The sequence below is a fragment of the Xenopus tropicalis genome, chromosome 2, assembly GCF_000004195.4.
Source record: "Xenopus tropicalis strain Nigerian chromosome 2, UCB_Xtro_10.0, whole genome shotgun sequence".
Lineage (NCBI taxonomy): Eukaryota > Metazoa > Chordata > Amphibia > Anura > Pipidae > Xenopus > Xenopus tropicalis.
In genome coordinates this window covers 82081863-82106601 of record NC_030678.2, presented here as the reverse complement: position 1 = coordinate 82106601, position 24739 = coordinate 82081863, and the positions used below count along the sequence as shown (strand labels likewise).

At 39.8% G+C, this 24739-nt stretch overlaps 1 protein-coding gene across 2 annotated transcripts in view; it reads right to left on the bottom strand.

The window, feature by feature from the left end:
* kiaa0319l (kiaa0319 like) overlaps positions 1-24739 on the bottom strand; it is a 55623-nt gene that overhangs the window by 12809 nt on the left and 18075 nt on the right. For both annotated transcript variants that reach the window (XM_002938832.4, XM_012957372.2), the window contains 5 exons: positions 14337-14559; positions 9026-9127; positions 2563-2660; positions 1358-1445; positions 945-1037 (listed from right to left, as the gene is read on the bottom strand). In XM_002938832.4, coding sequence (XP_002938878.2) covers positions 945-1037; positions 1358-1445; positions 2563-2660; positions 9026-9127; positions 14337-14559 — 604 coding nt within the window. The remainder of the gene's footprint in view (positions 1-944; positions 1038-1357; positions 1446-2562; positions 2661-9025; positions 9128-14336; positions 14560-24739) is intronic.

Here is a 24739-nt window from a genome sequence, read left to right as displayed (position 1 = left end):
GTATTGGATTTAACACGTGAAACAAACTGGTGATTTAACAGGGGACACAAATAAGGTATTACATAGACAACAAATAGATTTCACCTAGATTCACTTGGTGAGTCTGTTTTTTTTTTTTGAGAAAGAGCAGACATCCTTGTTATTTTGCACACCAAACACACTTTGTAGGAACTGAAGTCCTCCACCTGAAAACGTTTTTGCTTAGAGGGGAAAAAGAGGAATGCTAAGCTAATTTTTATTATACAGTAACACACAATGTTCAATAGATTTAAAGTTATTAATAAATGTAATTGCAAGTGGTATGTGTCTAGCTGTTTATATTCTCTGTACTTCTGGCTCTGACACATAAAACAATGTTGCAAGCCAGTACTTTAAAAATGACAAAGGGGGTCACCATACTAAATTTGTTAGAAGTGTCGGTGACACTCACATGCTCATTATGTTCTGGGCAGCCGTTAAGCTAAGCTAAGCTTAGGGGTTGTCACAAATGATCAAGCAGAAAATTAAGTCTGTCATATAAATTAATGCTACAGGGATGATTATAATATTCTGGTGTAAATTGCACTGGTTTCAGAGGTGCCATGCACTAATAATCTGTATTATGTACTAAGCCTTATATTGTGGCTTTTATACTCTATATCTACAATATATTGTGTATTGGTCCCTAAGCTCAGTAACTGACAGTAGCAAAGAGCATGTGCAGTAAATCAGCAGAAAAGAAGATGGGGGGCTATTGGGGGAATATTTGGGGGCACCGACCTTCCCTGCTAAAGGGCTGTGGTTGCCTGGGACTGGTACAGAAGCCCAAAACATACTTCTTCAGTTAAGCTTTAGTTCTCCTTAAAACAGAAGGATATACACAGAGTAGCTAAATGGAACATACTTTATGTCTACCGATACTGTATACAAAAAGACAGCAAGAAATTGACTATTTATATACTCACGGCTGCCATCTATAAATGTGGAAGTAGTTGGCAAGGAGATTTCTTGGTAACGTGGAGACACAATGGCCGTTGGAGGCTGGTTCACTCGTGGTTCTGATTGAATGCGAAAATGAAATCAACAGTAAGGCTTAAAGTTGCACCAGGTGGAATGTGTCAGCAGGGAAAACATCTGGTGGTGCTACCTCTCATACTTTTACTGAAAATGTCATGGCACTACTGATGCAGAGAGTTTTCACACCAAAAATGCTTTTGTGCATTTTTGCCCCAAAAAATGCTAATATAATGTAACTTGATTGGTGGTTTCAAGAGTTTCTCTGCAGGAAAAGTTCAGCATGTGTGACATTAGCTTTAAGTGGATGCTGCCTTTATTTAAATGTTTAAAAACAACTAGAAATATTTTGAAATAAACTTACTTGGGTTAACGGTGACATTTACAAATCCCTCCCCATGTGCATTTTCTCCCTTCACAATAACCTTGAACTCATACAGGCCAGCAGTGAGCTAGAAAAGAAGTCAAAGAAAGGCAACAATATTTAAAATCAATGTACCTGCCAGAGCAGCAGTCCTACTGGTTAATGCCATTGAGTATATCCTGACTTAGAATCAACATTTCAGTTTATAAAGTGAGACAAAAATATGACAAAAAAGTCACCTTTTGCTAACAATATGTGAGAAAGGAATACCACTGCCCATTTTTCTGATACACAGAGATCAGAGTGCAATACGCAAAGGTAGAAAGTAATATATCAAAATAATTATTAGCTATAAACAAATATTTATTATTAACTACTAGAGGCAGCAAACTCTTCTTTATCTTGATTCTTCCTCCACATTCTTTACATATACCTGTTGGCAATGTATTACTTTATGGAAATTAAGTAACAGCTTTAAACTTACATACACGCGTTTTACTTGCTCTTTCTTTTCATGCTCTTCTAACACCTTATACTGTAGGTAATATCTTATTACACAGCCTAAAATCTTTCCTCTAAAGATGAGATATATTTTGGCAGTCTGGCAGTTGCATAACTACAGCAAACAGAATGATGACAAAGGATGCTTTAAAGTGGACCTGTCGCCCAGACATAAAAAGCTGTATAATATAAGTCCTTTTCAAATTAAACATGAAATCCAAATTCATTTTTATATTAACACATCCAAACCCATTATAAAGACATTTAAAAATCCCAGCTGTCAATCATATATTGCTTGCCCCACCTCTATGCCTTAGGCATAATAGCTTTCCGTTCAGCACTACCTAGATGTCACTGCACATCTCACTTTCCCCCTCCCTCCTTATTATCTAATGTGTAGCCAGTGCATGGGCACGGGCATCGGGTCCCCCATTCTGGCACATACGCAAGATTTTGGGGTGATACAAAGTTTGCCTTCATAACAGTGTCCACAAAATAGTGCCTGCCTGCTTACTTTGATTGAGTAATTCCAAGACGGAAGGAAACAAGATTTATATTATTTATATAGCGTAAGTTTATTTTGCTTAACTAACAATATAGAAAATAATTTGGAGTTTTGTCTTAGAATGACAGGTCCTCTTTAAACTGTAGCTGTGCAACAGTGGAGTAACAAGCAATTACTCTGCACCACAGAAAGTACATACCTTTGACAGCTTTAATTCTTGGGAATGCTTTCCCTCCATCTCACCACTGTAATCAGTTGGATGGGTTATCAATCTCCAGTCGTATGTGTATGTTTTCCCTGCAGACAGAGTGTGAAACTTTTTATACTCCCAGTAAAATATTTTTTTTCCCATGTTTATCTTATTTTGTTTTATCTAATCACATTACCCCTTCCCCACAAAACTGGGCATTCTTGAAGCCCCTAGTTAATCAACATATTAACCAAGACGTGGCAGTATTATCTCTATAGAAATGGCCAATGAGCACTCCAAGCCAGTAAGATTACTGTAAATCCAGATCACAAGTTGATCCAGGGACTGGTCCGTGCCATCTTAGAGTCAGGAAAGAATTTTTTCCCCTCTGCGGCAAATTAGAGAGACTTCAGCTGGGGTTTTTTGCCTTCCTCTGGATCAACTTGCAGTTAGGCAGGTTATATATAGGCATTATGGTTAAACTTGATGGACGTATGGACTATGTTACTAAAAGGCCAATAAGCACTTCATTAACCCCAGACAAGTTAGTACGATCACTGGAAAAATTGCCAATGACTACTCTATTAATTCAAGACATGCCAGTAAGATCAGAAAAGGATAGATTAAAAGCATTACCTCACCGTCACTTACACAAGCAGAATACCAACACCAAAGTTAGTCTTTCCTGCTGCTCCCAAGCTGCTGCTCTCTTTCTCTGCCAGGCTTCTGAGAAAAAGCCAAGATGGCGGTGCATTCCATAATAGAATGCACAGCCACCTTGGACAGCTGTCCAGGACAATGAGCTGTGAGCTGCTAAGTGGGACAGTTGGGAGGTATGAAATACCATGAAGACTGATGGGTGCACTAATTGGTGTAGGTTTTGCACTACATGGCTGCCTAGGATATCATTTTGCTGCAACAGAAGGCTTATCTTGTGACATACAGGTCCTGCACTGAAGCGGAAAGCTCCAAGTTTTCAATGGAGAGAAAATGGAGCATATTCATAGGAAAACAAAAGACAATAGTTATTAATTATCTAGCAATAAAATTTAACTGTGGCCAGGGGCTGAACACTTTTGCAGGAACTGTAGATCCATGCAATCCATCCAAAGACTCTAATTTCACAAATCAGTGAAATTTAATGCAATTTTAAAGGGACATTTCAAAGCACAGAATTAAATAAGATTATGTTAATGCCACCAGGGTCATTTTCTCTCCTGTCGTATATACATTAACATAAAAAGCTGATCCAAAGTCTTGTATATATGTGCACTGAATGGGATAATCTTGTGAGGGCAAACAAAGTGCAGATTTCAACAGGGTAAGACAAAAGTATGTATGTATGTAAGTGCACATACATACAAGTGGAATGCAACAGATCTACTTTTCTCCACACTCCAGTTAAGAAATCGACCCATGTGCTATTTGCCTCATCAAAAATCTATCCTTGGTGGAGACTGCTCATAATAATCCTTAGGGCACAGTGACATGTGGAGGATGATTCTCTTTTCTTGGCCTGCGTAGGAGATGCAGCCTAACAAAACCGGATTATACACCACATGTGACTGTACCTTTATGCATACCTGTACTCTGTTCTTTACAGTTTAAAGGAGAAAAAAACTGACCTGTTTTCAATGAATGCTCAGTCAGTCATACATACATTCACATTTTTTGCCAATTTATTGTAAAAAATAAAATAAAGACAATGCAATCTCTAGAAATTTGCAAAATGCAGAAACATTTTAATTCATACCAATAAGGAGTACCTGTATAGCAGGGGTCCCCAACCACCGGGCCGGGGACCGGTGCCGGGCCATGCTAAACTGGGCCACCTCTGGTCCCAATTACCTCAACTGATCTCAACTTCATGACAACTGCTATGCGAAGCCCAGGAAGCTTTCTACTGATCGTGAAAAGGACCAAAGTACTTAAAGCTCCATATTAAGTGTCAAGGGATGTCACCACTTAGGTGGGAGTAAAACGAGCAAGGGGGCTGGGCTCATCTAGTTGCAGGGAAACAAGCTCTAGTCTATATCCACCACGCCTGGTCCTCGGAAAAATTGTCTTTCTTGAAACCGGTCCATGGTGCAAAAAAGGTTGTAGACCACTGCTGTATAGAACACAGGAACTTCTGTTTGTGACAAATCAGAACACTATGGGGCTACTTTCAATTTATGGTAAAAATATAAGGGAGGAAAAATATTCAATACAAATGATCCTGGTGAGCTAGAGAAAAGTGTTAGCAGACTGTCTTATTTAAGAATTCATCACTGTGAGAACATCTCAAACTATTCCCTTCAACAGTGTCGGACGGAGATGGCAAGGGCCCACTAGAAAACCCACTAGTGGGCCATAGGCCCACTCTAAAAACTTTAATTCATTCTCTCCTCCCTCAAACTCTTTATTATCCTAGTCTCTTTTCTGTACATACTATATTCTATTCTTCCATCCATAAAGCTTCCTTGTTCCCATGCAGAAATAGGGAATGACCATGAAATAGGCCAAATAGAAGCAAAAGGGCCCACTGACACCTGGGCTCACTGGGAGTTTTCCTGGTATCCTGGTGGGCCAGTCAGACACTGCCCTTCAACACTTTTATAAGCTTCTTGGATTATTTGCTTGTGATTTTACTGTCCAGCATAAAGAATAAACAAAAAAAATTGTAAACATATACAGAAAAATCAGACCTGCCACACATTAAAGATGATGTTAATGTGTATATGTAACAGGCAAATAAACCTGGACTGAAAATTGTGACATTTCCAAAATATTGTTATCCCATTCTGAGATATTAATCATCCACTCTTCTTATAGTGTACAGTAATAAATAAATATGCTTAGTGTTATGGAGGATTTTAGTTCCTTTGTTTTATGGCTTAAGCATGCTGAAAGAGTGATTGGGAGATGTAACACAAGTAAGCTTGAACATTCCACTAAGCAATAACAAAGCCGGATGAACAAACCAGTCAGATACACAATCCTGCCTGAGCTGTAAGTTCAACAAAATATTCCTTTGTAAACGCTTACCACACTGTGGGGACTTAGAAGAATAGGAATCTGTGTGTGCAGAAAAATTAGCTGTTCAAATCCAAACTGAAATTTGGGATTCAATGTCCATTAAATCAGTTCTCCAGCTTTAGGAGATCTGCAATCTATAAAACAGTATTCTAGACACCAATTCTATAATAGTTATAAAAGGACAACTTCTATATTCTATCCTTACAAACAGTGTGCTAGCAAGTTAAAGGGCAGCAGCATTAAAAAAGTATATATGTGTGGACTTTCAGCAAAGTACACCTGCCACTACAATTTTGGACAACCGCTGCTGGATCACTGGCCTAACCTGCAAGTGCTACTCTGTTGATCTCATTTCGCTTTGGGGACCTCTACTGGATCAAGTTGCCTCACCCCACTCTTGTCACTTGCTGATAGCAAGCAAGAATGCATATTTAAAGGACATGTAAGGCCTACATTTGCCTACAATGTATATCAGTTAGGCGTGTCTGCACCCATATGGCATTAATTGTACTGCATATATCCCCTCTGTTTGCTAGCACCATCACATTTTCCTAAAACAAATAGCTGCTTTCACCCGGTGGCCATTTTTTCTCTGATACATAATCAGATACATTTAAATCTGCAAACAGCACACACACACACACACACAGACCCTTATTCAGCATACATTTCATCAAGAATACAGGCTCACACAGGCAGAACGGTCTTTGATAAAGGTTCTGCTTTGTTTGAGCTGAGCTCAGGAGAGGAGGTTAGGAGAAAAAAAATGAAGCAGACAGCTAGAGCTGAGTTTCTATGGCTGCTAGACTGGGGCGTGTTTAGTAATCTGAGCTGAGAACAACTGAGCATGTCCAGGAGCCAACAGCCAAAGCAAATTCCTGAGGGAGGGGGCTGAGTGGGTTACAGGAGGAGAAGCAAATCTAAGTGATTAAGGGGACACTGCAGCCTTACTAACCTCTGGACAACCAGTGTGGCAGGTATTGAAAGATTTCAAAGAGGCTGTTCATTGATTACATTTTTGTGTGTGGGGTTTACATGTGCTTTAAGCATGGTGCCACAGCATGATACACTTAAAATGAATATACTGCTGCTGTCAGAACACATCCAAAATCTGCAGATTTCACAACAGGGGTGGGGGGCTTGGTTATAACAATGCCCCAAAATTCAACAGATGACCAAAATCCTGCAGCTGATCACAACCTACCCCTCATTCCAGCCAGTTTTCAATTGGCAAATAAGAAATCACAAGCAGAGGAAAAGGAAGATATCATAAGTGAGGCTGGTGGCTGCAGCAATGTTAGGTGACATGTGGGGGGGGGGGGGCAGTTGGGGGCTTGCCTAAGGTACACATCCCTGCTGACCTGGCACTGCCCAAGATACCCAGGGACCCAACTTCTTGCTCAATTAATATATTTATTACTCAATTGACAAACAAGGCCTGGCAGTTCCCAAGTGTTGTACCAAGGCCAGGAAATGTGCAGGGAGTGGAGACCTGGTACTGGGAGTGGAGTATGAGAATGATGGTGCTGCTGGTGCATGCTGGGGAAACTGGGGAATTTTTTTGGATGGCCAGGTCACAGTAGGTCACAGCACAGGCAGTGAAAACAGGGAGAATAGCTCGTTGTATGATTGAGAAAGGTAGCAGAGCCAGAAATAAACTTGTAAAGAATCAGGATAGTGTTTATGTTTATGCTTTTAGTTAATAAAACATTTTGATATTTTTTATATTTTGCCACAAATTAACACAGATTAAAAAGCATACTATAGTAACATTTAAAAGGCTATTAATAAGAGTTCTGTGGCCTATGTAAAGGAACTTGGCCTAAGGCCTTGTGCATCTGTAGTCAGCCCCCGAAGCATGAAGGCAATATTTGTTAATCACCTCCTACAATTCCACAAAGACATTAAAATAACTGCCCTGCAGTTTCAGCTATTGCCATATTGTTAACAGAACGTATGAATTAAACATATAAGATATTAGGCTAATGAAGAAAGCATCATGATGCATTTACATGTTACTGTGAGGCATCTGACTAAACTTACGATACAGGATACACATTTGGCTCATTAACATAATCATTGCAAAGTAAAATATCCTCAGGCCAATTTAGTCATTAGGACATATCACCTGGCTCAGTTACTTACCGATCTCTATATAATGCTCCAACACATTATCACTAATTAGAGAGCAGATGATTTAACGCTTCATTGCCACTGAAACAATCAGTGTCCCACAGAAAACAGGTTCCAAAGAAAGTACCAGCCTTCTCTCTGGCTCTGACTTTAAACCAAGTAGATTTTCTCTAAGTCAGAGTTCCCTCCTATCATCTTAATGCTGCAATTAAGTTTAATATGGACACCAATCTGAACTGCAAGTTAGAGTATATAACCTATGGACCGTACTTGCAATAGTCTAAAAATTATGGGCTCTATTTTAGGCTATAAGTAGCTTGATACAAACTGTTAGTCTGGCATAAACAAACAGCAGAGTATACTAGGCAATATTACTGTCTTTGGCAAGTCCAGAAGAAACAGATAGGTATGATTGTGCCGCATTTATTTTTACCACAATTTAGAGTTAGACATCTTTTCTCTAAACATTTGCTACTGTGAACTATAACATCTGATGCACTTATACTGGTTAGCATTGCTTAAGTGTAATGTCACATGGAATATTGGTCATTCGTGTGAAATCGACTTCACTGTGGACGACAATCGTCCAAAAATACCTTTCCATTGCAAACCAAAAAAAAAGTTTCTTTCCCATTTTCAAGAGATTATGAGATTCAAATGTTTTACTTTCTGCAATTGTTGTGGTTAGCAAGGGAAACAGGTTTTGTTGCATGAGGTAAGCAATTTATGTGGGTGACCGAACGTCCCATGTCACATTACTCTAAGGTATAGGCCAGTGGCACACACAAGAGCCGATATATGCACACTGACTGGCATGACATTGCCAATTAGCATGCAAAAGGTGCAGATATTGGTACATAAGTTCACAGATCAGTGTTAACATGACAAAATCTATCTCGTGTACATGCTTAGTGGCTGACGGCTCAATGCATTGCCCACACGAAACGGGCAGAAGGGTACAGACTAGCCTTTTCTTCACTGCTACCAATGACCTAAAGGTGGCCATACACAGGCAGATTTCAGCTATCCATTTTGGGGCCAACTCGGCAGCTTATTTGCCTCCCCACAAATTTGGCAGATGTCAATCGGACAGGCTTGATTTTTCAGTGGATTGGGGACCGCATTGGCTAGTTTATGCGGTCCTTGCTCCGACTTCTCCAATGCCCTTCTTTGCAATGAGGGCCAAATGATCTCAGTAGCGTGATATCGGCCACTCAAGGTGGGCATATCAGGGGGAAAATATGCTCATTTGGGACCTTGGCAACCAACCTTCAGTTCAAACGCTCCTGAATGTCTGTACAATTAACAGCCGTTTCCTTACCTTCTGGTGGTTCAGGGACAACAAAGGCATTCAGCTGAACTTCATTTTTTGGTAGTGTGACCTCCACACTATCTCCAGCAGATACAACCAACTTGTTTGTGACTGCAAGACAAAAAATAGGTGGAATTTTGAGAGAGAATTCTTCCAGAAATAAATATGTTGATTTACAGCTTTGTTGTTGTAAGGCTTTTCACTCTACTGCGCATGCGCAGCTTGCCAACGCAGAAGAAGGAATCGCTCGCTGCTACCCCGGGCTGGTGCTGTTCTCTCTTAACAGGGGCACCAGCCTGGGGTACAAGGTAAGCGATTTAAATCACTTGGGCGTGCCTAACATTTTGGCTTTCCTTCTCCTTTAATCATAGAGAGAGTTTTTTGGAATGTGACTGACCGGCTTACACTACATTGTTGACACTAAAAACTATTTTAGATCATTTAAAATCACAGAGACTACATACAAACACACAAACATGGTGCAACCAGCACTGACCCCATTGACACCTCTATTTAGCCAGGAAAAATTCCCCAACTGACACACAGCTTGCCCACAGGTATATTGCATTGCATTTGAGCAACTGTTTTTATGATCATTTAAACACTTTTCTAACACTGTGCCCCATTCTATTTTGCCTCCCCTGGAAAGAAGGGCCCGGCCAACAAAGAAGAATGGGAGCCTAGTTACTTCAGATGATGAACTTAGAACTATGTAATTTAACAAAAGCAGATAGCAGAAAGTTTTGGAAATATTTTAGAGCTGCCCCACTTTGATGAACAACTAACGCAGACTCAAATATACACATAACCAGTAGCCAAAGATTTTGTTATGCTGGATTATTGGATAAGCCTGATTTGGACCAGTGCTTTGGTAGGAAAATTGTCCAGAACACACTCATATGGTGACATTGTGAGGTGGGAGCTGTTGATGCAAGCTGTTCTCTATGTATGGTCTATGTTTGACCTGGGGCCAAACCAATTGGATTAGCTTGCTTTGGTCCACCAATGACAAAGATTCAGTTTAACCCATGTCTGGTTTGACAAATTTGGGTGGGGGCTGTAGATGCCAGTCTATTCCAGATGGGTCTGCCTAGACAAAGTGCCAATCAGATGAGCCTGATTTCGTCCACTAAAGGGCAAAAATCCACTCATTGGGACAACCTGGATATTTAGATCATTCTCTGTAATATCTGCAAAATATATACCAATTCTTAATGGTACACTCATTATTAAAAAAGGGGAGAAAAGCTCAGATAAAGAGATAGGCAATACATCAAACTGCATTCTAATTTGTGGTTTAGCATAAATAAAATAATGGACAAGGGAATAACATTTGTTGCTAAACTGGAGGAAGAGTAAAAAGTAAAAAAAAAAGAAAACCTTTTCATAAAGAAGACAAAAGAATGCTGTAGGGAAAATGGCAATGCAACGGGAAAAAGAATGGAAACTTAATTGTTCTTTTTGGTTGCTGGGGTGTCCTGAGGCTAGGGATGTCATGATAAGAGTAGCAGAGTCAGTTCCCCATCATGAAACAAAATCAAACACTAATGGTGCCTTCCCCCCTTATACAATGCCCTACCTGATAGGAAGGCCCTCCAGATTGTTATCTTCCTAACCACATTTTTCTTGTGCTTGAAGATACTTTGATTTGAACCTGCTGATGGAGCTTTAATGGATGTAACCCTTTAATGCCACTACGCTCAAAGATTTACAGTCCTGTTTAATTTCAAGTATACAAAAACTGATTAAAGAAGAAGGAAAGGTAAAAATCACTGGCAAATGTTAGGCACTGCCCAGTGATTGTAATCGTTTACCTTTTTTCCCCGGACTGGTACTCCTGTTAGGAGAAAACTGCACCAGCCTGGGGTAGCTATAAAGGAGCAATCCTCTTCCATCTCTCTTCATTCTTCTGAATTCCAGGACTGGCTCATACCAAGTGGGGTGAAAATGCTGTCTTTCTTGTTAAAGTTCGGCTTTTCACTCTACTGCGCATGCGCAAGCGACACAAAGACAGAAGAAGGAAGTGGATTACTCCCTTGCAGCTACCCCAGGCTGGTGCGGTTTTCTCCTAAGGTAGTTGTCGCGCAGCAATGCGTGACTTCGGCAGATCTCGGCGCCACGTATGCCATCCCACTGGCCATTTACATTCTAGTTGGTGGGATGGCATTGTGGGGAGATTAGTTGCCGGCGACTGATCTCCCCATGTGTCACTGCCCTAACAAGAGCACCAGCTCAGGGAAAAAGGTAAACGATTAAAACCACTGGGGGTTGCCTAATATTTGCCAGTGATTTTTACCTTTCCTTCTCTTTTAATCAGTTTTTGTATACTAGAAATTACTGGAATGAAGATTTATTGCAGGTGACTAATCTCCTTGTGTGCCACTGCCCTAAGAGTGGTCAGTCAATTTACTGGGACTAGTGTTCAGATGGACAAAACAATGTCCCACATGGTGAATGATTCACTTTTGCTACTCACTCTGAGAAAAGTGGATCTGCTCTCACCTGCAGCTCCTTGTAGCTCCATAAACAGGCACTAGGTCAGCCTATGTGCAGCTACACTGAGTGGACTTTGTCCAGAAAAACATTAGAGTATGTATTTTTGGCCCGAAATCTGCTTAGTCTAGCTGCACACAGCTGACCCGGTTCTTGTCTGTGGAGATACATTGAGCTGCGTATAAAAGCAGATCTGCCATGCGTGACTGTGCCCCAAGGTGCAGACTGCAGCTAGACAGGGGGAATAAGTGCTTGAGTAATAAGCATTAAGGGGTAAGCTCTTTTCATTTTCCCCAGTCTTTGGTAAATTACCCCTACTGTACCTACATGGTATACATACACAAAGTTTAGTATCTGAAAACCCTGTATTCAGGATACTTGGAAAATCTGCAATTCTACTTCCTATTGTGTACTGTCTAATTACAGCATATTTTAGGCATGGTGCTCCATATTAGGGAGAAGGCACATGGGTTGATTAGTCGCCACGACTTTTTAAAAAAGCTATCCCGCCATAGGTTAATGCATAAGACACACTAATCACCACGTGTCTTTGCCTTTAGGCAAAAATATCTAATCCTGATAACTCCATGTCCATGATGTTCTGTATGTGTTAATTAGGGATGCACCAAACCCAGTTTTTTGGGTTAGGCCAAACCCCTGAATCCATGGTAAGGGATTCAGCCGAATAGAGAACCGAATTAGCATATGCTAATTAGGATAAGGAAGGGTTAAATGTCACTGTGCGGCGAACAATTTCCCTTTTCCATGTTCATGCGGCGACATTTAACCCTTCCAAATTCGGATTCGGTTCGGCCAGGACCATGGATTTTTAAATCGGAACCCTGCTGAAAAAGGCAGAATCCTGGACGAATATCAAACTGAATCCTGGATTCAGTGCATCCCTTGTAGATTGTAAGCACTTTTGGGCAGGGCCCTCTTCACCTCTTGTATTGGTTATTGATTGCTTCATATGTTACTCTGTATGTCCAATGTATAAAACCCACTTATTGTACAGCGCTGCGGAATATGTTGGCGCTTTATAAATAAATGTTAATAATAATAAATAATAATAATCCCTAGTGTTAATCATTTTTACAGTGCTGCTAATTTTATTCAACACAATACACATTTTATTCACATTGAATATCTGCTATGTAATGTATACAATATAAATTACAGTGCTTACGCAGAAGTTGATTAAGTAACTTGTCCTAGGACAAAAGGTGGTAAATCAGACCAGGACCCACTGATCACTTACAGTAACTCAAATCCCATTGCACATGAGCTAAAAGACTGAACAGAAAGCAAACAGGATCTTAAGGCATAGCGCAGTTATTAAGTGACAAAATAACCCGAAACCCTGACATGCCATGTCATAAGCAGGTAGTATAAATCAAACCCAAAAGTCTTTTAATCTCAGTCCAGTGATTATTCACACAACAATCTGAAACCCGACTTGACTAGGGTCACAAAAAGCAGGATTCAAAGCGAGTTGCAGACCAGTGAGTTAAGATCATAATTATGCAAAACCCTGATTTCAAATGATTTAATAAAGAATTTGTAGTGCACTATACAGGTACCCTGTCTGGGTACTCGGGTCAGTTGCAGGCTTGCAATCCCCCCACCTCCCTAAGTTTAAAGTTAATTTTTCCCCGACCTGGTTGATCTGCCTCAAAGGTGACGACACTTCCACCCAGCAGCGACATCACTTTGGTTTTGCAAGTCCCTGAATCAGGTTTAAACACAAGTAGTGGGGGCAGGGTGGGGTAGCGGGGACAGGGCAGGGGGGATACCTGGCACCCCTTCTGTGTAGAAATAATGTAAGCTTTTGTGAGTAGGACCCTTTGATCCTATTTTTCACTCAGTTACCTCCTGTTTAATTATTGTAGTGCTGTGTAACTTTCTGAAACTATATACATAAATGATGGTGAATGTGTGCAGTCCCTTTCTAATTGGAGACTCATGCACGTTGACATCCATAGTTGTGAGAGCTGCCTGTAGATCCTGTGATGAAAGTTTTGGGTTCTTAGAGACTTCTTTTAGCATCATACATTGTGCTATCAGGCTAAACTTGCTGGGAAGTCCTGAACAAGTTGGCTGTGGCTTTAAATCTTCTCCACTTGTTGATAATTTTTCAGACAGTGGAATAATTGCAGCCTAATTGCTTAGTGATCTCTTAAATCCCTTCCACATTTATAGGTATCTATATCCTTCTTGCTAAAAGCCTCAGAGTGCAAAATGTATAGGTTTAAATAGGACTGGTTGCTCCAAAATCATCTTGATTGATGTTCTAATAATTTGCACCTGATCTGGTGTGCCTGATTGTAAATGTATGTATTTGCGCTAGTGATAAATATTGGGTAGTACTTACTTTTTCCACATGCAAAATGTGCATTCATGTTTAATTACACAATAGCCTAAAAAGTTAATTCATGCATGCATTTTATTAACCTTATATCCCCTTTATCTATTAATAATGTTGAAATATAGATTAAATATGTGTATTTTTAAAAAGTAAAAACTTAATACTGGGCATACTTGCCTTTTCACATCACTGTTTATTAATAGCTGAGAGCTACTAAATTTCCAATCACAAACAAATATTACAGGCTCCCACAGAAAAATTGTTATAAGGGAAGATTATCTGTTTAGCATAAATATACTGTTACCTACGCGTCAGAAGGCCTACAAGGCCTTCAACATTCTTGGACTACCAACAGCCACAGTGTCCACTGTTTCTAGTGTTACCCCCTGTACATGGCATTTTCTGAGGTGGTATGACCAATTCATATAAGAAAGATAGATTGTGTTTTGTAGGTGGCTTTACCTGCTGCAGGAGTGCTGGTAGGTTGCGTGGTTGGCTGTGTGCTTGAATTGCCGGATATTACATTAGGAATAATGGTGACAATACTGTTGGATATGTCGTGCCCAGTAGCCACTGGATCTTCAGGTAATGCACCAGTGACATTATCACTAAAAACCAAAGAAGGTTGTCCTGTGATTGGGTGGCTTAAAGACGGTGTGTTGGGTAGCTGAGTAGGTTTTTCAACCTGAAAAAGACAAAAGTGTTAATGTCAGTATAACAGCAAATGCATTTGTAAGCGGCAGGAAAATACATCAATTATAACATAGTTACATAGGGTTGAAAAAAGACCAGGGTCCATCAAGTTCAACACATCCAAGTAAACCCAGCACAAACAGACAAACCTATTCTGGCCTATTTATAAACTCACATACATAAACCATATATACCAACATCAAAACTAGCTGTAGATTTTATTATCACAATAGCCTTGGATACCATGCTTGTTCAAGAACTCATCCAAGCCCCTCTTAAAGGAAATGTAACACTAAATTTTTTTTTAGTAAAAAAGCTATTCTACCCTGCACCAATAACTACCCTATCCTGCAAACCACTTAGTATTTTAAATGCTTTAATAGAAAATACCTGCTAAAACTTGGCTTCCTGTCAGTTAAACTACGGCGATAAGGCATAGGAAGGAGCTGCATCCACTATGCGATCGAGCCTAGCCCGACTCCTTCCTATACAGAAAGAAGGCTAGGCTCAATCAATTGATCGTCGCATAGTGGATGCAGCTCTTTCCTTTGCCTTATCGCTGTAGTTCAATTGACAGGAAGCCAAGTTTTAGCAGGTATTTTCTATTTAAGCATTTAAAATACTAAGTGGTTTGCAGGATAGGGCAGATATTGGTGCCAGGTAGAATGGCTTTTTTACTTAAAAAAATTTAGTGTTACTTTTCCTTTAAACACAAACAGAATTAGCCATCATAACATCAGTAGGAAGGGTATTACACAACCTCACTGCCCTCACCTGAAAAACCACCTACGCTGCTTCAAATGAAAGTTCCGTTCCTCTAATCTATAGGGGTGGCCTCTGGTGCACGGATTGTTTTTATGGGGAAAAAAAGAACATCCCCTATCTGCCCATATTCCCCTCTAATGTACTTGTACAGAGTAATCAGAGAAAACAACCCCCAACCTTGACAGTCTAACCTCATAGCTTAAATCTTCCATCCCCTTTACCAGTTTAGTTGCACGTCTCTGCACTCTCTCCAGCTCATTAATATCCTTCTTAAGGACTGGAGCTCCAAACTGCACTGCATACTCAGAGACCTATAAAGAGGCAAAATTATTTTTTCATCCCTTGAGTCAATGCCCTTTTTTATACAAGACAGCACAGAATGACACTGCCTGGAATTATACAACGTGTTATCTACAAAAATCCCTATATCCTTCTCCCTAGATACCCCAACACACTTCCATTTAGTGTATAACTTGCGTTTATATTATTTCTACCAAAGTGCAGAACATGCATTTGTCCACACTGAAACTCATTTTCCATTTTGCTACCCAGTTTTTCAATTTTGTCAAATCGCTCTGAAAAGTGGCAGCATCCTGCATGGAACCTATTAGTTTTGCACAATTTTGTATCATCAGCAAAAATAGAAACAAGTACTTTGTATGCCCACCTCCAGGTCATTAATAAACAAGTTAAAAAGCAAAGGACCAAGGACTGACCCACTAACAACACTGGCCCAATTAAAAAAATGTTCCATTTACCACCACTCTTTGTAATCTATCCTTAAGCCAGTTTTCTATCCATCTACAAATAGTAATTACAAAAGTTTTAAACAAACTATTAAAACTTTTGTAGTAAGACAAATTAGTTAAGAAATTATTTTATCATGTGATAGTACATTTTGGGAGTTGTTCAATGATGTGCATCGACAATTGTGCATTTATTTTTAAATAATAGTGAATAGAGGTGATAGATCTCTCAAATTCTTACATGGAATTCAGAATAGATGAAATAGTAAATATTTTTGAAGCAGCAGCCCAAGAATAACTCCAAAGTTCAGATAATAAAAATAAGCAATGGGATTTTACGTTTTCCACATATCCTCATTCGTGGCTGTCATAATATGGGTACAGGAGTCCCTGCAGTGAGCTGCCCTTTGACAGAGGGGATCCTTGAGTTCGTTGAGTGATTGGTGAGTCGTGGAGGGGGGGAAGGCTTTGCGTGAGTAGGTGGATTATGGGCAAAGTTTTGGCTTAAAAAAGGCATGGCCAGATGATGGACAGGGGCATGACAATGTAGGGGAAGGACAGTTAGTTTTCATTGGGGCCCCATTTTACTTGCTGGCAGGGCCTACCAAACGGGGCCAGGTGACCGGTCACTAATAAAGGGAGGCCCCAAATAACTAATAGATAAATTTGTTTGCAGAATTACATACACGGTAGGTCTTTAAAATGAACAATGAACTTTGTGACAAAAATACAGAGTAGGATTCAAAGGCAGTACCACCTCACAGAGCTGCGATTGCAAACTAAATGAAGGAACACTGGTGAGTCTGTATAATTCTGCCTCTGCACAAACAACTTATTTTTAATAGTGCTCATACATGTTCTTTCACTTAAATCAACCCAAGAAGCCAGCTAAGACCATATCATACTGTACCAGTAAATGACAAGATGTTTTTTCCATTTGTTGCACTAAACAGTGCAAAAAAATAGTAAAGTGACATTCTACTTCCTGTTTCCAAAGAGCAGTCTCAGAACTGGAGGAAAGGAGGTATTTGTTTATATACAGGGCTTCTCAGTGGGCTGCTGATTCGTTTTGTGTTCTTGGAGAAAGAAAGTAGAATGAAACTTTTATTTCAATTTCAGATTTTGCGGTTTAGTGCAAAAAATAAAAAAGAAATCTTGCCATTAACTAGTACAGTATGATATGGTCTTAGTTGGCTTCTTGGGTTGATTGGAGTACCTCTACCTCGTTCTCGTCTACTCTGGGTCAAGATATCCCATCATTTAGTGGGAATATATGTTTCCATGGAATTTATTTAATATGGACTTATTTCAGTCTATTTAGCATAAAAGAAAATGTAATTCAAAAGGAAATGGCAAAAGGCATATTGACGGACACTTGAGAATGACTGTGGACTGCTTTCCTTTAACTTGATTACCATACAGGCAATAATTTTGGAAATAGGCCTATAACAGCATTACCAAATGGTATATTTTATGGAGATTTCAAGCATTCTGATCACCTTTACTTGACAGCAATGTCCCATAGCTCACTGATAGTCTGAATTTTATCCACTCAGATATGCAGTTAAAAGTGTTTGGTAAAGTCTACCCTCCCACAGCTAATATACCTTTTTAGAACTCCACCACCCCATCAGGAATGTTAAAGCATCTACAAAATGTTTTTAATTTCTAAACAGCTGAGTAGATATAAGGGGGGCCTTGGCATCCAAAACCTAAAACATTACTACATAGCTGCCTAATTTAGCCAACTGGTAGCCTGGCATCTGGATGAGGGAGCCCCTTTATGGATTAATATTGAACAGAGATTCTCAGAGAAAGGTCATGTCCGAAATGTGTTATGGACTACCAATCTTATACATACAATATGATCTAATATAATCCTGGTGCACTCACTTGGCGGAGATACCGACATAACTATCAACTAACTATACTAACTTTACCAGCTGGCAGTATATTACTTTCCCCTCCTTGGAACTCCAGAAAAACTTTCTAATGGTGGGAACAAAACAATCTGTCCTTACTTACCTTACAACTACAGAAAACATACACATCCCTCCACAATAAATATTTCGATATTTTCAAATTCAACACTACACCATGTCACTTTGGAAGGAGAAAACGTTTCCATTATCGACTTCCTTTGAACTAATGTGCTTACGAATACTCCCTCAGAAACGGACACTCTTAACCATATATGATCATATGACTCATCAAACCCCTTTAAAAGATGTAAAATTTATCCAAGCCTGGAAACAAGACTTATGAGTCTGTTTATATTTGGACACATGGACAGATATTTTCAAGGACTTAGTAGGATGTTCTATAAACATATCTATACACGAAACTTCCCAAAAAGTACTGCACCAATGATAACTGGTCCCTGCCACCTTAGAAAAGTGGTACCCTTTAACTTCAGCCCTTTGCTTCAGGAACTGTGGACAACATAAATCCTTTCTATACATTTGGTGGGAATGCCCCAAGGTGACGAGATTCTGGATACAGATATATTAATTAATTTTTTTCTGACACGTAACAAAAAAACGGCACACTCAACAACTGTTTTTGATGCACATCAGTTTTCTGCACCAAATTTACTTGGCAGTTTCATGAAAATATCTGCCAATGCCGAAACGCAGAAATTCGCCACAAATCCATGCCTGACAAATTATTTTGCCCATCACTAGTTTGGAGGTATGGCTACTGTTACAAAATCATGTCAAGGTCATGTGTTTGGTAGACTGAGTATGATAACCATATAGTGATAGCATTGTAATTCTTAACATAAAAAAACACATGACCTCTTTTTATATACCTTTACTGTGTAATTTAATAATGCATGTTACTGAAAAGTTAAGACAATGTGCACATTTCTTTAAAAATTATCTTATTACATAGCTTATAACTGACAAACAACATAACATTTTGAGCCACTGGGGAGGGGCTGTCTAAATCTCAAGCCTCAAAGGTGAGCTTGAACCAGAAAAACTCTTACTTAAACTACATTTGTATATTAATAATATTTAGCTATAAATATATAATTAAATTTAATTTATTTTCCATAATCATCCCCTTTGGGACACCTGTCAACATTCTGTTGCCCTGCAAGGTACTTATACATGTGGTGTGCACACATGTGGAGGTCACACATGCTGCCGGTTAACAGGATCACAACAGTGCAGACAGCAGCTTCTTACAATTCTAGCCTGATGTGCTCACCCCACAAATTAGAATAGGGCTTGCTGAACATACTAATAGCCAAAAAATCTATGGCTATTATCACTTCAGTTAAACAGAGCAAACCAAAACACTCAATGAAAGTTAGGAGAGGGGTATACTGGCCTTTTGGGGAAGGGATACAGGGTGTTTCTCTGCAGATGTAGCTAAGCCAACCCTGGGTTTAACCCAGTGTCTGGAACTATATTGACAGACAAAGCATTAGCTTTTCAGCACACACTAGGTGCATTCTCCATGTTTCCACGCACAAATGATGCATCACATGCATCACATGCCTTATGTCGCCTAAAGGTAACATAAACTAAAGAAACAGTAACACCAAGAAATTAAAATGTATCAAAGTAATTTAAATATAATGTACAGTTGGCCTGCACTGGTAAAAGTTGTGTGCTTGCTTAAGAAACCCTACTGTAGTTTATATAAATACCCTGCTGTGTAGCCATGAGAGCAGCCATTTAAGCTGGAAAAAAGGAGAAATGGCACAGGTGACATAGCAGATAACAGATAAAACACCATTCTATTCTACAGGACTTACCCGTTATCTACTATGTAACCTTTGCCTTTTATCCTTTTTTCCAGCTTAAATGACTGCCCCCACAGTTACACAGCAAGTTATTTATAAAAACTATAGTAGAGTTTCTAAAGCAAACAGACCAGTCTTACCAGCGCAGGGCAACAGTACATTATATTTGAATTACTTTAAAACATTTTCATATTTTGGTGTTACTGTTCCTTTACGTCTGTGAATATGAATAAGAGAGGGGCTGAACAGAGAGATCATAAAAAGTAACAATAATAAAACTGCAGCCTCACAGAGCAATAGTTTTTTTGCCTGCTGGGGTCAGTGACCCCCATTTGAAAGCTGGAAATAGGCAGAAGGGGAGGAAGGCAAATAATTTAAAAACTATTAACAATAAATAATTAAAGCCAATTGGAAAGTTGCTAGGAAAGGGCCATTATATAACATGCTATAAGGGTGAACTACCCTTTTGACATGTGGCAAGAACACTAATACAAATTCCACATGGGACTGGTTCTCACCCTTCAGATAAAACACCAAAAATCAGACTCTTTGCTGGCATCAGCCTTTCCCTGTGCATGCACCCAGAGCCATTGCATTGGTCCAAGTGCAGGCACACAAAGCAGATTTCTGCATTACCATACCCAAGTAAACAGATATAGAAGCTTTCTCTATTTGCCTAAGACAGCAGCTGCCATTTTAAGTAGCTTCCTGCTGGAAGCTCTAACAATTATACCTCAGCTCACACATTCCTAAGGGAGGGGGGAGGGAGTTCTTAGCATTCTTGTGGGAGGGATGAGCAGGAGTAGGGAGAGAGCTGCACAAACTTTGGCCCATGAAATTAAGGATTTTTCTGACAGAGGAAGTCAGATGCCCAAACAACATGTTTACAAAAAAGGAGACAAGAAATCCTGTGTTTCTTTTGAAAGAGGACTTTATGCAACATTTCTGTTAGTGCTTATGGTTGTATTTACATAGACCTTTCTGATAACAACAGATAGGCTATGCATTGTACTGCAGGGACACTAGAGTTGCTGTACAAAACATTTCAGAGACACTAGAAGGGCTGGCAATGTACTGCATAGACAAAAGTAGAGTTTTGCCATATACTATAGGTAAGGCAGAAAGCTGGCATCAAATAAACAGGGCACATGGATATCTGGGGAAAAAATGCTACTAAATCTTTATTGTAAGATTACAAATGCAATATAAGCAAATGCTTATAAGTCAAAAGGATATACAGGTACAGGCATAAGCGGATTTTCAATAAGGCTTGGGGAGGCTAAGCCTAAGTAAATCTTCTCCAGGTTCTGCAGAAATCAGCTGTGCTCTGATTGGATCTTTCTTCTTGTGGATTCTCCAATCAGAGCACAGCTTTCTTGACAGGCAGTAAAATTGACCAATCAAGGCGCAGATGCAGACAGGGATCGGGAGATTTTGCAAACTGGAGGCAGTGCAGAATTGAAGACAAAAAAAAGAAGAATCTGCAGGCTGTAAACTTTACCCAAGAATCAACTTTTAACCTTTGCTGCAGTTTTAATCCAACAAGCACTATACATTGGTACTATACTTTATATGTTCTAAAGACTGACCCACTAGCTGAAATTAAATTGTTTTTTGTCACCTGATAACTATAATATCCCTATCCCCTACCCTAACAGATGGAGGGTAAGTTAACTTTCCCCCCCATTGTGCTTTTATATATTTGTTATGGTTTTTTGCACTTTCTATTTTTCTTTTACTTTTGTCATTGTTTTTTCTAGTTAGTTACAGTGGAGCCAATGTTGTGTATCCGTGCCAGTGTTATAGTGCCAGGGCCTGAATATCTGCCATCAGTACCCACTGCTCCTCATGGCATATAATGTGCTGGTTTTGAATATAAAGACTGTGTCTCACTGCATATAATGTGCTGGTTTTGTATATAAAGGCTGTGTCTCACTGCATTTAATGTGCTGGTTTTGTATATAAAGACTGCGTCTCACTGCATATAATGTGCTGGTTTTGTATATAAAGACTGCTCCTCATGGCATATAATGTGCTGGTTTTGTATATAAAGACTGCGTCTCATGGCATATAATGTGCTGGTTTTGTATATAAAGACTGCGTCTCACTGCATATAATGTGCTGGTTTTGTATATAAAGACTGCGTCTCATTGCATATAATGTGCTGGGTTTGTATATAAAGACTGCTCCTCATGGCATATAATGTGCTGGTTTTGTATATAAAGACTGCATCTCACTGCATATAATGTGCTGGTTTTGTATATAAAGACTGCGTCTCACTGTATATAACGTGCATGGGATGTCAGTACCTGCTGCCTCTCTCTCTCTCTATAAAGCTAACTTAAAACACTTCTAAAGGTGAGGTTCACTTTTAAGTTAACTTGTAGTATGTTATAGAATGGCCTATTCCTAGCAACTTTGCAACTGGTCTAACTAGTTAATTTTTTATAGTTTTTGAATAATTTGCCTTTCGCTTCTGCCTCTTTCCAGCTTTCAAATGAGGGTCACTGACCAAAAAGTATTGCTCTGTGAAGCTACAGTCTTATTTTTCCATGCAGGCCCCTTAACTATTCATATTCCAATCTCTTGTTTAAACCACTACCTGGTAAATAAGACCCCATCAACCAGATAGCTGCTGAAATACCAAATGGAGAGCTGCTGAACAATAAGCTAAATAACCGAAAAACCATTAAAAATAAAAGAGGACCTACTGCAACTTGTGTCAGAATATCAATGTCTACATCATATTAAAAGTTAATTTAAAGGTGAACTACCCCTTGAAGCTAACTGATCACAAACACAAATGTATAGAGAACCCCTAACAGAAGTGCACGTATGAATGCTTACATCCTAAGCATTTTAGGGTTATAAAAAAAGCACCCCCACCCGCACTTTTGCGCAGTTTCCCTGGGAGTCAGTGGGAACGGCAAGAGGTTTTTGGGAGGTTAATTTTTTACACCAGCAGCGAATCCACTAAGTCTCACATTAGCTGTAGGTCAGTCTGGGTATGGCCCATATTTAGCCTCCCCAAACAAAAAAAGTCACCCTCCGCCTATGGGTACAGGACCTGTTATCCATAATTCTCAGGACCTGGGGTTTCTGTATAAGGGATCATTGTTAAAATTGTAAATTATTTTATTAAAATGGAGTCCAAGAAAGATGGCCTTAAAATAATTCAGAGCTTTCTGGATATCATATCCCATACCAGTATGCATTTAATGTTAACTAATTTTTGTTTGTGTAAAATTAAAAATCTTCATGAGGTTAGCCTCACAGTTAATAATATGTAATATTTTAAGAACACATAAATTCATATTTATACGCACAATATATCTGCAAGTGATTTAATTTAGTCTATGTACTTTTATTTATTGTTCTGGTTCTAGAGTTTAAAGTTGTTTAGCCAGTTTGTGCACATTAAACAAAAATTACCATAGCTGAGCTAGAAAAATATTGATTTTGCATAATTGCCCCTATTCTTTTGTCAACAATCTTTAAATTTTTGCCTGAAGCAAATACAGCTTAAATGGGCAATATACCTCTTGTTCAACATGAGAGCAATGTATAAAGATTTGCTAAGAACTGTCACATCAGTGCTGTATAATGTATATTGCCTTGCACAAAAGAGGGGGTCATTTACTATAAAAGGGGTCATTTACTAACACCTGGGGTATGTGCAGACCCCTTTGTCACATTCCGAGAGAACTTTTGCCGCAGGTCTGCTGCACACTGCACCCCACACAAAGTGAAAAGTGCAAAGTCAACCCTTTTTCCTTACCGCCTTACAAATTACTAGTCTAAATGACTGGTAGGAAACAAGAGTGGGGATGCCTACAGGTCTGTGAGAAAGCACTCACCCTGACTACCTGGCCTTTCCAAAAACACTCAGCCCGGTGCTCAATTCACACAAAAGGGATCGGCACCCCCTCAAACAGCACAACAATTGCAAAAAAATGTACTAGCATCTGCCCTACCCTGCCTATGTGCCATACTCTGCATGTCCTATGCTGCCTGTATGTGCCTACTCTGCCTGCCCTACACCTTGCCTGTGTGTACCATACTTTGTCTGCCCTATGCTGCCTGTGTGTGCCATACTCTGCCTGCCCTATGCTGCCTGTGTGTGCCATACTCTGCCTGCCCTATGCTGCCTGTGTGTGCCATACTCTGCCTGCCCTATGCTGCCTGTGTGTGCCTACTCTGGCTGCCCAGCCCTGCCAGTGTGTGCCATACTCTGCCTGCCCTATGTTGTCTGTGTGTGCCATAAACACAGGCAGCATAGGGCAAGCAGTACATACTGTGACACAATGCGGACACTGCTCCTTCAGTCTGTCTGAGGTGTGAACAGGTAAACAATATGGGGGCTTACAGTCTGAGCATGAGGTGTGAACAATGCAGGGAGCCATTTAATCTCAGTATTGATACCATTTAAATCTTACACAAAGATAAGCAGTCACAGCAGCCAAACAGGTGGGGGGCCACACAGTGGGGGGCTGCAGACCACCAGTTTGACAGCACTGCGCTGGATAAATACAGGTCAAGAATCCGCCCCACGCTGGCATTAGCCTTCTTCCATGGGGCTTCCATTTGGGCTTTTTTGCAATTTATTTCCTATCATTGCTTGTTAGTGTGCCCACCATTGATTTATATTAGCCTTCTTCCTTGCCAAAATCCCCTTTGAGTGCATGCACCTGCGTCGATGCAATGGTTCCAGGTGCAGGCAGGAAAGAAGGCTGATGTCAGTGTCCGGAGGCTAAGAATCTGCTATGTGTGGCATTAACCTATGGTCCCCTTAAGACACAAAGTGGCCTATTTATAAAACTGTGTTTAAAAACAACAAAAAAATAATGCTCAAACACACCAAACATTTGTGTTTGATTGCTAGACATCATGTAACGCCTGCCACA